The sequence below is a fragment of the Bombus bifarius genome, unplaced genomic scaffold (assembly GCF_011952205.1).
Source record: "Bombus bifarius isolate JDL3187 unplaced genomic scaffold, Bbif_JDL3187 scf7180000008810_frag, whole genome shotgun sequence".
NCBI lineage: Eukaryota > Metazoa > Arthropoda > Insecta > Hymenoptera > Apidae > Bombus > Bombus bifarius.
The window spans coordinates 1-14,292 of record NW_022884830.1 but is presented as its reverse complement, the minus strand read 5'-3'; the positions used below and the strand labels follow the sequence as shown (position 1 = coordinate 14,292).

The 14,292-nt window shown below is 39.2% G+C and overlaps 2 protein-coding genes and 1 long non-coding RNA gene across 4 annotated transcripts; 1 reads left to right on the top strand and 2 right to left on the bottom strand.

The window, feature by feature from the left end:
• Positions 1-2,734: 2,734 nt before the first annotated feature.
• On the bottom strand, positions 2,735-6,624 carry LOC117213372 (glutathione S-transferase-like). Its single transcript, XM_033458721.1, has 3 exons — positions 6,163-6,624; positions 4,210-4,423; positions 2,735-2,806 (listed from the first exon to the last, which is right to left on the bottom strand). Exons 1-2 carry the CDS (start codon positions 6,397-6,399, stop codon positions 4,256-4,258), a joined length of 405 nt encoding a protein of 134 aa, XP_033314612.1. The 5' UTR covers positions 6,400-6,624; the 3' UTR covers positions 2,735-2,806; positions 4,210-4,255.
• LOC117213374 lies at positions 6,529-7,352 on the top strand. Of its 2 annotated transcripts, none has more exons than XR_004488642.1 (3): positions 6,529-6,571; positions 6,654-6,858; positions 6,976-7,352. It is a non-coding gene; the product is annotated as an uncharacterized LOC117213374 (long non-coding RNA). The 2 variants fall into 2 exon arrangements; XR_004488643.1 differs by having other exon boundaries at positions 6,954-7,352.
• Positions 7,353-8,095: 743 nt separating this feature from the next.
• On the bottom strand, positions 8,096-9,498 carry LOC117213373 (hematopoietic prostaglandin D synthase-like; the record flags this gene model as incomplete). The annotated part of the gene is made up of 2 exons (XM_033458722.1): positions 8,096-8,387; positions 9,318-9,498. Coding segments are annotated over 2 exons (357 nt in total), but the record flags the coding sequence as incomplete, so codon positions are not given.
• Between the last annotated feature and the right edge of the window lie 4,794 nt (positions 9,499-14,292).

Here is a 14,292-nt window from a genome sequence, read left to right as displayed (position 1 = left end):
ATTCTCCCGTGATAGCAACAGTCAGTTCAACAATCATCGAGAATACACCTAATGGCTCCATTCACAACCAACACACCAACTGGCAGCTCTTCAGAGAAGTCTTTACACACTCAACCTCAGCCTTCACCCCACTAAAAACAAAGGAAGATATCGAAGCAGCCACGGAATACTTAAACACGAGCATAATAAAAGCAATCCGCCTCTCCACACCGACAAAGCCATCTAACAGCAAACAAGAATATCCCCAATACATACTAAAAAAAATAGCAGAAAAACGTAGACTAAGAAGAGTATGGCAGACCCATAGAACACCGGAGGACAAACGCAAACTTAACAACGCAACTAGAAAGCTATCCAGAACCTTAAAAAACTATAAAAACGACTGCTTCCATAAATACCTCGCCAGCTTATCCCCCACAGCCGACGCCAACTACTCACTATGGAAGGCCTCCAGGAAACTCACACGCCCCCCACAAATAATCCCACCTATCCGCCGTCCGCAAGGTGGATGGGCGCGAAGCCCTATAGAAAAAGCCGACCTGTTTGCTAAACACTTGTCAAAAGTATTCAAACCCCATTCCCCCAAAGCCGCCGCGGACGTTACTGAATACCTGCACACCCCCTTCCAAATGTCCCCTCCTATCGAACCCTTCTCCTCTGCAGAGACTATAGAAACAATCAGTCGCCTAAACCCCAAGAAAGCAGCAGGACACGACCTAATAAGCAATAAAGCAATCAAGGAACTTCCCACAAAAGGGATAGCACTCATCACATCGATTTTTAATGCTATCCTTCGCCTGGAACACTATCCTAAGGCCTGGAAAATCTCATTGATTACCCTCATCCCTAAACCCGGTAAACCGATATACGAAACCTGCTCCTATCGCCCAATCAGTCTTTTACCTACCCTGTCCAAACTATTCGAGAAGATGCTCACGAACCGACTCCTTCCAATCCTAGAGAACTTGAAAACACTCCCAGATCACCAATTCGGCTTCCGAAAACATCATTCTACAGTAGAGCAAATCCACCGCTTAACTCATACGATCAGCCAAACACTCGAAAAGAAAAAATATTGCTCAGCGGTTTTCCTAGACATCCAACAGGCATTCGACAAAGTATGGCATGAAGGGCTACTATACAAGCTTAAAAAGATCCTACCTCACCCCTACTACTCCATCCTAAAATCTTACCTAACCAATAGACAATTCATGGTTAAATGCCTAGACGCCACTTCCGCAACATTCCCAATAGAAGCCGGCATACCCCAAGGTAGTGTCCTCGGACCCCTACTGTACTCCATCTACACTGCCGACCTACCTATATCAAACGATATAACAATAGCGACATTTGCAGACGACACAGCGCTATTAGCTACCCACGCAGACCCGGTAATAGCCTCATCCACTCTCCAGCGAAGTCTCGACTCCATGGAAAAGTGGTTTCACAAATGGAGTTTCAAAGTCAACGAAAAGAAATCCTCACATGTAACCTTCACGCTCCGAAAACAAACCTGCCCCCAGGTCACCATCAACAATGCAACAGTTCCTAGCAGGGACACAGTCCGATACCTGGGCATGACCCTGGACAGGAGACTAACGTGGAAGACACACATCTCAGATAAAACGAAGCAACTAAAGGACAAACTAAAAAAACTCTATTGGCTCACGGGCCGACGCTCCAAACTAAACATACAGAATAAAATTACCCTCTACAAGACCGTAATAAAACCTGTCTGGACCTACGGAATCCAACTATGGGGAACAGCAAGTAACTCCAACATCGAAATACTACAACGATTCAAATCGAAAACGCTAAGAGCCTTAATAGACGCACCTTGGTATGTTACCAACGAAACCATCCATCGCGACCTCAAGATACCTACAGTCAAAGAGGAAATAGCAAAATATAGCGACAGATATAGCAAAAGAGTCAACAAACACCGAAACCCCCTAATCACTGGACTACTCGATACGACGGACCAGATTCGCAGGCTGAAGAGGCACTACCCGCTAGACCTAAACGTTAGATTCATTTAATTATCCAAATTAAGCATATGCACTTACTTATAATACTTATAAATTATACCTATCTATAATAAGTATTAACTTATTGTAAATAAACAGCCATGTCACTGCGCCACGCCAGAAAAATTACTGAAAATTCTCAACGCGAGAATTGTTTGTAATTTCAACAAATAAATAAAAAAAAACGTGCATTAACGTTTTCAAATCCATTTTTTATTTTCAAAGAACATCGTATTTGTACTCGGTATTGCCAGTAAGTATCATGAAGAGACGAAACTAAGTATTGTTTAAAATAGTATATAGACATCTAGATATAACATTCAATGATTTTTCCCTCACTTATTGTAAATTATTGATATTGTAAAATTATAATTGTAAAATTATATAGTAAATGATATTGTAAAATTATATAGTAAATGATATTGTAAAGTTAAATAGTAAATTCACACGATGTTCAAATAATTCGAAATAACGATAGACCAAAAGCTGTTTAAACGAGACACAAGAATTAATCGTGCATTTTATTAAAAAGTTAAGTACGGATAAAAGAAAGAAAATTTTCGAACTTTTTTCGAAAGAACATACATTTATTATATATTGTATTCTTTCAAACACAATAATACCTTCCATAAAGGAGCACAGCTCAGATGAGACTTTTTATAGTTAAACTTTTAACGTACTCATAGACACGAAATTTTTTTTTTAAGTAGAACTGTTACATTTTACGACACGTATAACATCGAACATTTACCAACATAGCGATGCCAGCGTACATATATGTAATATCGTGATATAGTATATTTACAAAGAACGGACAGTAGAGATGTTAATCGGACAGAAAAAGACGATTGTTGTTCAACCTGAACTATTCACACCAAATGTACAGAAAACAGCGCAACTAAATAACTAGATAGCGACTCGACTTTTACCAAAACGCAATCAACACTCTCTCGGCAACGCCACTCGCAAAACTCTGTCCTTGCTCAACTCGCACTCCGCTTTTTTAATCACACTCTGTTTTTCGAATGACTCATCGTTCCTTTGTCTTTTTCTTAGCCCCACCACGCACGTGCTCCGCAACCGCTCGTTGTCAAAGTCACGTAGGCCTTTTTTTGCGTAACCTATTCGACCGAAAGACCGACGATACATCGTTGGGCCTGTCGGTGCTTCGACTTTCTCGCGACATTGTTTATAGTTCGCCCGATATCTCTTAGGCCTTTGTTCCACGATACTACATATATATGTCGGAGCGGACATTAGAATTAGGGTTAGGGGCGTGAAACGAATCTTCGTTTGGGTTACACGTTGTCGTTATGCAATAGAGAAGACACTGACTAGTGCAAATACGATTATTATAGAGCCGGACAAGTAACCGTGGTAGTTAGGCACTCGAGAAACTAATGACAATGATCCTAGGTTCAATAACGAATCCGCGGTCGACGGGATGATAGATGAACGTACTCACAAAATCTAAGTCGGATGCGTGATATTCACTGGTCGTAAAGGGTTACTCCTTTCATCAGTGAGATCGCGAACGAGAGAGCCTTTCCCGTCCCGATGATGCCACAGAGGAAAACTATAATGGGGTGTGTCTAAGGATACGAGATCATCGGATTCGTCGAGAAAAGCCTTCGTTCAGAAAGTAAGGGAAATTGACGTTGCTGCTAATTGGTCAATCTACATATCGGTGGTTAGAAAAAGATGCTAGCCGCCCTCGAGGGAAAGTTGCTAGTGGGAGACCGCGCTCGTTGAAAAATATGTCTCCCCTATCTTCCCGTAGTTGGGACAAAGACTGTTTGTCTGTTTGAAGGACTTTAGTTAACTAAACCTTAAGATTTATAACGGGCCCTCGGGCTAGCCGAACATGTACTGCGGAGACGCATCGACATCTGGCAATCATCTTACTCGAAGAATAGGGTCTGCGTGTGGCGAGCCACGGGACAGAAACCGTTGGAATGTTTACTGTCGCGTGTCGCCACGAATATTTCTTTTAAGGAGAGCTATAGAATTACTCCATACCTTTGTTAGACAAAGCGTTCATCCCGTGACCGCGGCTACGTTCGGCGACTGACTGTCGCCTCGAGCCCAAGCTCATTATCACAACTCTCGAACAATTACAATCGGATTGAATAACTACAATTGTTCAGTTACAGACTCCGGTATTCTTTCATCTCCGACATATATATACTGGTGTACTGGTCATCTTTTTTCCACACGTTTTTAGCTTTTTAGCTGTTTGTGTATGGGCGCCTAATCAGCCAATCAGAAATAGCCGGTATTCTATGAATCCTTTTCTTCAATGCTCGAAGAGCTGGATATTTATCCAAAGCTGATGCCCCAAACATATACTCGAAATTTTCAAGGGCCGCTGCAAACACGAAGTCCGCCCATGTCGTCTGAAAAAAGGTTTGTATACATTTATTTTGTACCTCCTCTATTAAACAATTTTTTTAATTTACCTTGAAAAATGTGAAAAATCGAACTCTTAACTAAAGATCACTAGCTTTTTAGGAAGAATTTGGATTTTTATTTTATTGTCAGAATTTAATGGATAATTCTAGAAACTTCAACCTTTGGAGGTATTTGTTAATTAACAATGACAAAACTGGTATTATATAAAAAAGAGTAATGTGTATCCTGAATCAATGTCGAATGGAAATTAGACAGTTCTATAAAAATAAGCCTTCTCACGATTCCACAACTTCATAGCTTAATTAAATACAATTCTTCGGCGATATAATTACAAATACATTTACAGGAATTGTGTAATATGATAAATATCTCGTTAAAGAAATTGAAATCGTAAACTCTAGATTCTAGTATTCTTTCACTTTCATGTTTCCTGTGAGCCCTTCAATCGCTAAATATTTTGCAATGAAACACGTATTATTAAACAACATAATCATACTAAATTAATTTAATGTGACTATTTATTATTATTATATAATAACACAGTGATGAAAGAAATAAACTGGTCAAGTAATCTAAGGAACCATAATACGTATCTATGTCAGTGACAGTGAGAAAAATTCAGATATCTGTACTTAAGTGATTACACTTATAAGTATCATTATATATTATATGTCGGAGATGAAAGGGAAGCCGAAGCCCTTCCTTGGAAATTTTGGGAACATCCTCTAGTACCTTAGCCTAGATTTTATTATAGTTGTAATTGTTTAAGATTTGTAATAAGCGAGATTGGGTTCGAGGTGACAATCGGTCGCTGAACGTAGCCACGAGGTGCCGAGGAACCATGAGGTGCCGATGCAATGGGACATACATTGTATTTAGTAATCAAAACTCCAGGCGGAAACTGCCTAGCAACGGCGTTTGGAACTTTCTCGATGCTTCCAACGAGTGTGCCTAGCAACGGCGTTTGGAACCTTCTCGATGCTTCCAAACGGGGATAGAAAACAAAATGCAATCGTACAGGGAGAAAAATCTCCACGAGGCTGGCATTCTTGCGATTGCCTTGGAGAGTGATACATCGAGCGTTTTCGAGGATCGCATTTGCGTCTAAGTTAGTTTCGCTTAGTAAGGAGTTATCCCGGTGACCGTGGATTCGTTTGAACTCAAACATTGCTAATAGTATTATTTAATTTAATTATTCGTAGATCGTATTATTTATTAGGCTTAGTGTTTGTTAGACTTATTATTAGTTGTACTTATTATTTGTTAAGCTTAGTGATAGACCTGTATATACGTGTAAATAAAATCTCGGCTTTGTGAAACGATGGCTAGTCCACATGAAGAGTCGTCGCGCGCCCAAAATTCCAATCCTGACCCGACATATATAAATATGATATTTCGAATGGTATCATTTATCAATCATTAAACAAGAGTGTCATATCCAGAGAAATGATTTTACATATCTTAATCTTTGCTTTGATTACGATAGTAATAATTTCTATCAAACTTGATGAGGAAGATACATGAATAATTATCTAAAAGCTGAGAATCTTGGCAAATTCATTTGTACATAAACTAACAGAAGTGAATTTTAAAGATACACTCTGCTCTCAACAATTAAAGCTGTCTTGTCGCAACAAAGTTTCAATAATTTTTTATGGACAACATGGCCCAGTTTGCACAAAGACTAAAAATTTTAACATTAAATTTGGATAAAAAATCTTACGGTAGAAGGAATGATATATCCTTCATATTCGCCAATAATCTGGTCGAATTTAGTCAGGTACAATGGTATTGTTTCGTTCAAAAGTTGATTCATCCTCGCTTCCTTCCTTTCAGGATCCTCCTCCATGCGACAGTAGCAGATAGCTGAAACGTATATGAAACCAACCGTTACGTTCATTTGTGTTTTTCCCCCCAAACGAAGAGAAAATAAGTTGTGAAAGAAGGAGTAGCCTCTCATAGTTCCTACAATTTCTTCATTCTCTTTGCTTTCTTCAATATTGCCTCAACAAGTTCCTGTGGTTCACGATACTTGAAATATATACAATGTTACCAGCGTGGAAATTGTCTTGGAAACTTGGAAAATCTTTCAAGAGGAACAACATTGCTAACTGAGATTCGAGAAAGGAAAGGTAAATAAATCCTTGCTTCTACTTAGAGCTTTTTTATTTACTTCTGACGAGTAAAGTACTGTTATTAAAATTTGATTAAAAGTACCAAGAATGTCGAGATATAAACAACCATTTGTGGAAAGGTCAGGAGAAGCAGAATTATCGAATAAACGTTATATAACTCTTAGTGATTAAGTAAGAGAAGAGAAACGAGAAAAAAGTCTTCTATCTAGGTCTTAATAAAGTATACTATATTTATCTCCATATCAAGAATAACAACAAGATATAAACAGTCTTCTAGAAATTGAGTAAATATTACATAATTACATCTTGAGCAATATTTTGCGTCTTAGCTTTTGCTTAAACATTATGATAATCTTAAATATCTGTAAATTCTTCACAGACTCTTTGCATCTTCTATACAGGTATCTCATGATCATGTGATAACACACAGGAAGAAAAAATAGAGGAAAAAACAGCGTAAAAAAAAGTTGCGTAGGAGTATCGTCGCACTACATCATTCGACAATTGATGCACGTCATGGCGATCGTCACGGTTTAAAGCAGGCCATCAAAAACACGTTTGTTATCGTACGGAAAAATCTGCGACGTTCCAGCTGTTCAGGTGCATCGAATTGTGAATCATCGGCGGTACGAAGCAAGGCGAGGGGCGTAAATAGAGAAAGAAGAGAAGGATTCGCATAAATGATAAAATATAATCGTTCGTTCCTCGTCGATGGCGGATGGATGGCTTTAATCGTGGACGATATCGATACGATTATATTTTATACATTTGAAACAAATATAAAAGACGAGCAAAAACCAGAGATACGATCGTTATGATATTATTCAATCGGTAGCCTATTTACCTCGTTTTTTGTTCACCTTCTCTGTCTAGTAATAATTTTTCGACGTGGCGTGACGTTACGTTGGCGGTGTAAAAACACGATTTTAAACACCTGCGGATAGTTGCATGAGTTTCGAGCGATTCCATTCCCTTCGATTTATATTTATGCGATCAACGCGCGGATCGTTAACGCATTATGCAGACAGCAGATGTTACGTAATCACACATATCGTAATTGGAAATTAGTAACGTTATCGCGTACCAGGATACACTTCGTTGCCCTCGCTCCTTCCGCGGATAACCAGCGTTTATCATATAGAGACAGGGATTTGCAAAGAATAAAAGTTGTAGAACGTTGAAAGGCGTTGAGAGAAACGTGATGTTATCCCGTTATTCGTTAACGCAACGCAGTTAAAAAAAATCCCGAAGGAAGATTACGATAATAGATAACCTGAGTCGAGTGTTTGTCGGGGGATCTAAAAGATTCTTTCGAGTTGAGCGTCTGAGATTGCAGAGAAGAAAATTTGGAAGCCATCGAATTCGTGATGTCGATAGAAATCTTCAGTTGGAATCGTTGTATCATAACGTAGTCTGCTTATTGTCGATAAGACTTTACTAAACTAAAAGTGACTACTAAAATTTTCTATCCTCTAAATTCTATCTACGATTCTATAATCTAAAAACTGACTTTTGCAAACAAACTGTAACATTCGCTTAACGGAAAGACATACGTATCTTGTTTGTACTCGTCTTTTCACAATGAATTCTTGAACGTCTGTCTCTGTGGTGAGACAAATGCAAAGTCATCTCATCAGTTACTCACCTTGCTCCAAATCTTCAAGAGTATCGACGAGCACGTCGCATATCAACGCATCGCTTTCGTTTCTTCCCATTAGATCGTACTTCCTCGCCAAGTATCGCGCCACAGCGTCAGCCTGCGCTACCGGTTTCCCGTCTACCTCCAGCACAGGCAGCTTTTTATAAGGCATTGCTAAGAACAAACATGGCTCATATGAACACTGTGTAAAGGGAAACGATCGATAGGAAATCACAACACAGCTTCCGAGGCCGTTGCGTTCTTGTGAATAGATGAATCGAAATCATTTCGGTTTTAATCAACATGGCCTAGTAAAGAAATACAGAAATGTCTTCTTTCTCCTTTTTTTCTTTTCTTACGATTACGATGGACAGGGTATCGCGTGTTTTCGCAGGGTATCGCAGGTTATCGCTGTTGGGAAGAACCTAAAGTTTTTAAAATCAAGGATAAAAGATAATACCAGACACGGAAAAAATATTAGAAAATGTACACGGTTCTTGTAATGAAAATTGAAATGCAAGGAATATAAATCGAATGTCTCTTGCGAACGTAATTTTGTGTTTTACACCGACAGGATTGATTTACAGACTTACGTTGACTTTTGGTTTCTCTATCTGCAAGCGACATATAAGATTATATCGAAGACTATGCTGCGTAAAACTTTTATTATACTATTTACGATAGAAATGTCGCAACGGAAGATCGAATTTTATGTCTGCTTTGTTCTTTCGACTTTTTAGCTATGTTCTTGTTCATTTCCGAACTGATTTCAATTTTTTATCCTTTTTTCCGACAAGTCCTAAAAAGTTTTTAAATTAACGAGAAACGTAGAAGTATTTTTGTATTCCTATTTTAAGTCACCTATTTACGGTTTTCTCAAAATATTCGAAATGCTTCGATTCATTGAAAACAATAAAGATTGCAACACAAAAATTCGAGAATCGTAAGTGAATTAAGTTGGTATTCGATAAACACGATATTACGGAAGCAAAACTTAATGAAAAGTTCGACTTTATTCCGTATGAAATTTTACTTTAAGTAAGTTTAGCCTGCACGTGAAACGAAAGTTTTATATACAGAAAAGTTTGAGTAAATGGTAGATATCTGAGAGTTGAACGATGAAAGTAAAAATCGATTCTTCACGCTTACAATCCTTGTATTCAGGCCAGAGTTGTAGGGGGATCCTCTCGTCGATATACTCGATGCCAATATATGCAAATATGTACCGTATATGTTCGGCACTACCACGGGCATTGAAGTAGATTAGTTTGTAGGTAGGTTCGTCGCTCATTTTCCTTGCTCTGTCAACTTATCGAGAAAAATGTTACAATTAACTCGTGTAATTAACAGACTGTGTGCGTGTTTGTGTGTAGAGAGAACAATTTACTTATAGATGGAATAATTCGTATAATACGCAAAATAAATCATTTAGAAGGCTGGAATATGTGTTTTTGAAACAATTAATTATGTCGAAAAATATTTCAAACGAGATATAATTATGAAAAAAATAATAATTAAATGTATGTAAATGTATGTAATAATAGTTAAATGTATGTAAATGTAATAATTAAATGTAATTAGTTGTGAAAAAAATAATAATAAAAAATAAATAAATGTAAAAAAAGAATTAAATGTAATTAGTTTCTTTTTACACACGCGATATTATTGGCGATATATGAAGGTCAACTTTATTTTTTTAAACAGATATATTTATACATATATTTATAGATATAAATACATATATTATATAGATATAATAGTATATATAATATATATGTCGGAGATGAAAGAACACCGGAGCCTTTGGAATTTTGGATAATCCCGCAACATTGTAACCTAAAGTCTACTATAGCTGTAATTCAACAATTGTAGTTATCCAATCCGATTGTAATTGTTCGAGAGTTGTGATAATGAGCTTGGGCTCGAGGCGACAGTCAGTCGCCGAACGTAGCCGCGGTCACGGGATGAACGCTTTGTCTAACAAAGGTATGGAGTAATTCTATAGCTCTCCTTAAAAGAAATATTCGTGGCGACACGCGACAGTAAACATTACAACGGTTTCTGTCCCGTGGCTCCCCACACGCAGACCCTATTCTTCGAGTAAGATGATTGCCAGATGTCGATGCGTCTCCGCAGTACATGTTCGGCTAGCTCGAGGGCCCGTTATAAATCTTAAGATTTAGTCAACTAAAGTCCTTCAAACAGACAAACGGTCTTTGTCCCAACTACGGGAAGATAGGGGAGACATATTTTTCAACGAGCGGCGTCTCCCACTAGCAACTTTCCCTCGAGGGCGGCTAGCACCTTTTTCTAACCACCGATATGGAGATTGACCAATTAGCAGCAAGGCCAATTTCCCTTACTTTCTGAACGAAGGCTTTTCTCGACGAATCCGATAATCTCGTGTCCTTAGACACACCCCATTATAGTTTTCCTCTGTGGCATCATCGGGACGGGAAAGACATTCTCGCTCGCGATCTCATTGATGAAAGGAGTAACTCTTTACGATCAGTGAATATTACGCGTCCGACTTAGATTTTGTGAGTACGTTCATCTATCATCCCGTCGACCGCGGATTCGTTATTGAACCTAGGATCATTGTCATTAGTTTCTCGAGTACCTAACAACCGCGGTTACTTGTCCGGTTCTATAATAATCGTATTTGCACTAGTCAATGTCTTCTCTATTGCATAACGACAACGTGTAACCCAAACGAAGATTCGTTTCACGCCCCTAACCCTAATTTTAATGTAAACCCGACATCAGAAGTGGGATCAGTGCCGGTTATAACAGTGCAAGAGCTTACGATCATCGTGCGCGAGTTAATTCCGTCGCTAGTGCAAAAATCGAGTGTGGACCCTAACAATTTTTCGACTCCGCTGCCTGGTGCGCAGCTACCAATCTGATTATGGAGGAAGATCCTTTACAAAGCAGTGCCCTGAATATAATTTCAATACCGAGTGTCGAATTGACTTCTACGTAGTGGAGGCGCTAACTGGTAGATCAAGCCATCCGGGTGAGTCGTTTCCATTTTACCCCGATTTCGGAGCCGAGTGTTCGCTAATTAAAGAATCCGTAGTCTTGAGAATTTCTGGCAAAAGAACGATTGATATAGTAGTAATGCGAGGAATAAGAAATATCGGTACTAAACGTATCGCTCAAATCTTGTCCGTTGCAGGTGTCGGTGGTTAGAGATAAACTTTTCATGTTCTCGCTGGTAGTTATTTAACAATACGATATCGCGATTACTCGTTAAATTTTAAGCCAAGATTTTGACGTAATATTACACAAAATAGCCTCGCTATGTGTAAAACAAAAATAATTAATGCCTGTAATAAAACCGCTAAAAACGAGATCGATGTTAATGAAGTTGACAATGAGGTACGTGGTAGCGATAAAAGTCGATTAATCTTTCTTTTCGAAAATTCAGAGATTCATCCGTTACGGGTTCCCTACGTACTCGTACAAAAAAATACAGGCCAGTTAGAAGTACAATCAATTGATCCTAACATCGCCGTACAAGGAGTCCTAATAGACTTCGCGAGCGCAGAATAGTACGTGATAGAACAAGCGACTTAATTACAGCCAAAAATCATAAAGCCTAGTAATTCACCGTTCGCGAGCCCTGTGTTACTCGTGAAGACGAACAATGGTTCAGATAGATGATAGGTAGATTTTCGAGAACTAAATAAATGTACGGTCGCGGATCGGTATCCTTTACCCCTCATTGCGGATCAAGTCGCGAGATTGAAAAAGCGAGATATTTTATTATTCTGGACATGGCCGGTGGGTTTCTCCAAATCCCTATTCATCCTAATTCTAGGAAGTATACAGCATTGATTACTCTCGATGAACAATTTGGATAATAAGTTGTTGTTTTCTTCGAATTCTTTTGTGCCTTTGTTCGATCCATTCGATGTCCTTTATTTGCATAACATAAGTGCGTGCGCGTTTAATGTTTCTTCCGGAAGTCATTTTCGGGACGGCGATACTATGCTGACCCCGTCGAAAATGGGGTTTCTTATACTTTCGGACAACCCTAATAATTGTGCAGCTCATACTTGCCTAAATATTCTAATATTTATGTTCTTCCTTGCTACAATTTTGTAAACCATCAAAGCGTTTAGTACGGAAATCCTCAGGAGTAGTCGCGTGCCAAGTCTTCTGTAGCATTTGACCCTTTTTAATTGCGGTGACATAAGAAATCATTTGGTCGGAGTGATCTGTACTACACTTTCCTTCGTTCCATTCAGCAGCGGCTGCTGATTTCGAGGTCTCGAACAAACGAAACGAGAGATCATTCTTGAGATTCCTTCGAAAACACGTATAACAGCTAACGTGCCATTCTTACGTTGTCGTCTATTTGGATAATCCCCTAATTATTGCCGACTCGATAGAACAAGCTCTAAAAGTATTGCACACCGTACTAGATACCCTTGTAAAAGCCGGATTCTCCTTTAACTTTTCAAAATGTTCTTTTCTAAAGGCATCGGTACTCTATTTGGAATATGTAATTTACGACGGAGAAGTTCGTCCCAATCCAGGTAAAATGCACGCCTTGAGTTCTTTACCTGCGTCAACGACCGTCACACAGCTCAGGCAGTTCATAGGTTTAGCCCTTTATTTCCGAAAATTCGTCCCTAAATTTTCACGGGTAATGAAACCCTTGTATGCGCTTATTTCCGATAATAAAAACATGACTTGGACAGATAGGCATGGAAAAATAAGGCAAAAGGTAATTTCCGCCCTGACCGACGCGCCGGTGTTAATGATATTTGACCCGAACTACCCGATAGAACTTCGTATCGACGCTAGTTCGGGTGAATATGAGGTTATTTTAATGCACAAGATTGAAGGTAAAAATAGAGTAATAGAATATTACAGTATAAGAAGTAGCCCTGCGGAATCTAGGTATCATTCTTACGAATTAGAAACGTTAGCAGTTGTGAACGCCGTCAAGCATTTCCGTCATTATCTCCACGGACGAGAATTTCTTGTCGTCTCCGATTGTAATCCTTTGAAGGCATCCAGTAGTAAGGTAAATTTAAATGACAGGGTTTACAGGTGGTGGGCTTACTTACAAACTTTTACTTTTGACATTCTGTACCGGGAAGGTAAACGAATGGCCCACGTAAATTTTGTCTCGCGAAATCCCTTAGACTTGGATCACCTTACGATCAACGAAGTCATAGAGAAGGAAATCAATCTGACCGAAATCTCCGAAGACTAGCTATTAGTGGAATAACGTCGCGACTCCCAAATTTCTGGGATCGTCAATAAATTACAGAACGAAGAGCTCGCGGAAGACGTCGCGAATACGTATGAGTTACGGTCCGGTACCCTTCATCGTAAAATACAGAGAAAAGGCAGATGTCTCTGCTTGTCCATCGTCCCCAGAGGTTTTAGATGATCTGTTATTAACCATGTGCAACAGTCAATTATGCACTTAGGTTGGGATAAAACGCTTGAGAAACTGTGCGAGTGTTACTGGTTCGAAGGAATGGCGGAGTATGTTCGCCAATTCGTAGAGAACTGTCACGCTTGTCAAGTTTCGAAGGCCAGTTCAGGTAAAATACGAGCTGAATTACATCCTATACCTAAGACCAGCATACCTTGGCATACAGTTCACGTGGATATAACGGGCAAACTAAGCGGTAAAAGTGGTTCGAGAGAGTATGTCATTGTTTTGGTCGACGTCTTCACTAAATTCGCATATCTGCATCATACTCGCAAAGTAGATTTCCTTAGTACCGGTAAAGCACTTAAGTACTATATTTTTATTCGGCAGTCCTTGCCGGATAATAGCGGACCAAGAGAGGTGTCCTAACGGGTGAAAAATTCCAAGATTTCTGGCAAGGTGAACACTAAAACTCCACTTAATCTCAACCGGTGCGAGTAGGGCCAACGGTCAGGTAGAGCGTATTACGGTACGTTGAAAATTATGTTCACGATCATATAAACGACCGGGCGATCGTGGCTAGACGCGGTTGGCAAAAATACGGCTGGCTTTAAATTGCACCACCAACCGCGTGACTAAATCGAGCCCATTGGAACTATTAATTGGTGGAACAGCAAAGAC

Coding starts and splice junctions, on each gene's coding strand:
- LOC117213372 (XM_033458721.1), bottom strand. CDS start 6,399: ATGAGAGGCTACTCCTTCTTTCACAACTTATTTTCTCTTCGTTTGGGG. Junction 4,424..6,162: donor GATATATCATTCCTTCTACC/GTAAGATTTTTT, acceptor ACCTTTTTTCAG/ACGACATGGGCGGACTTCGT.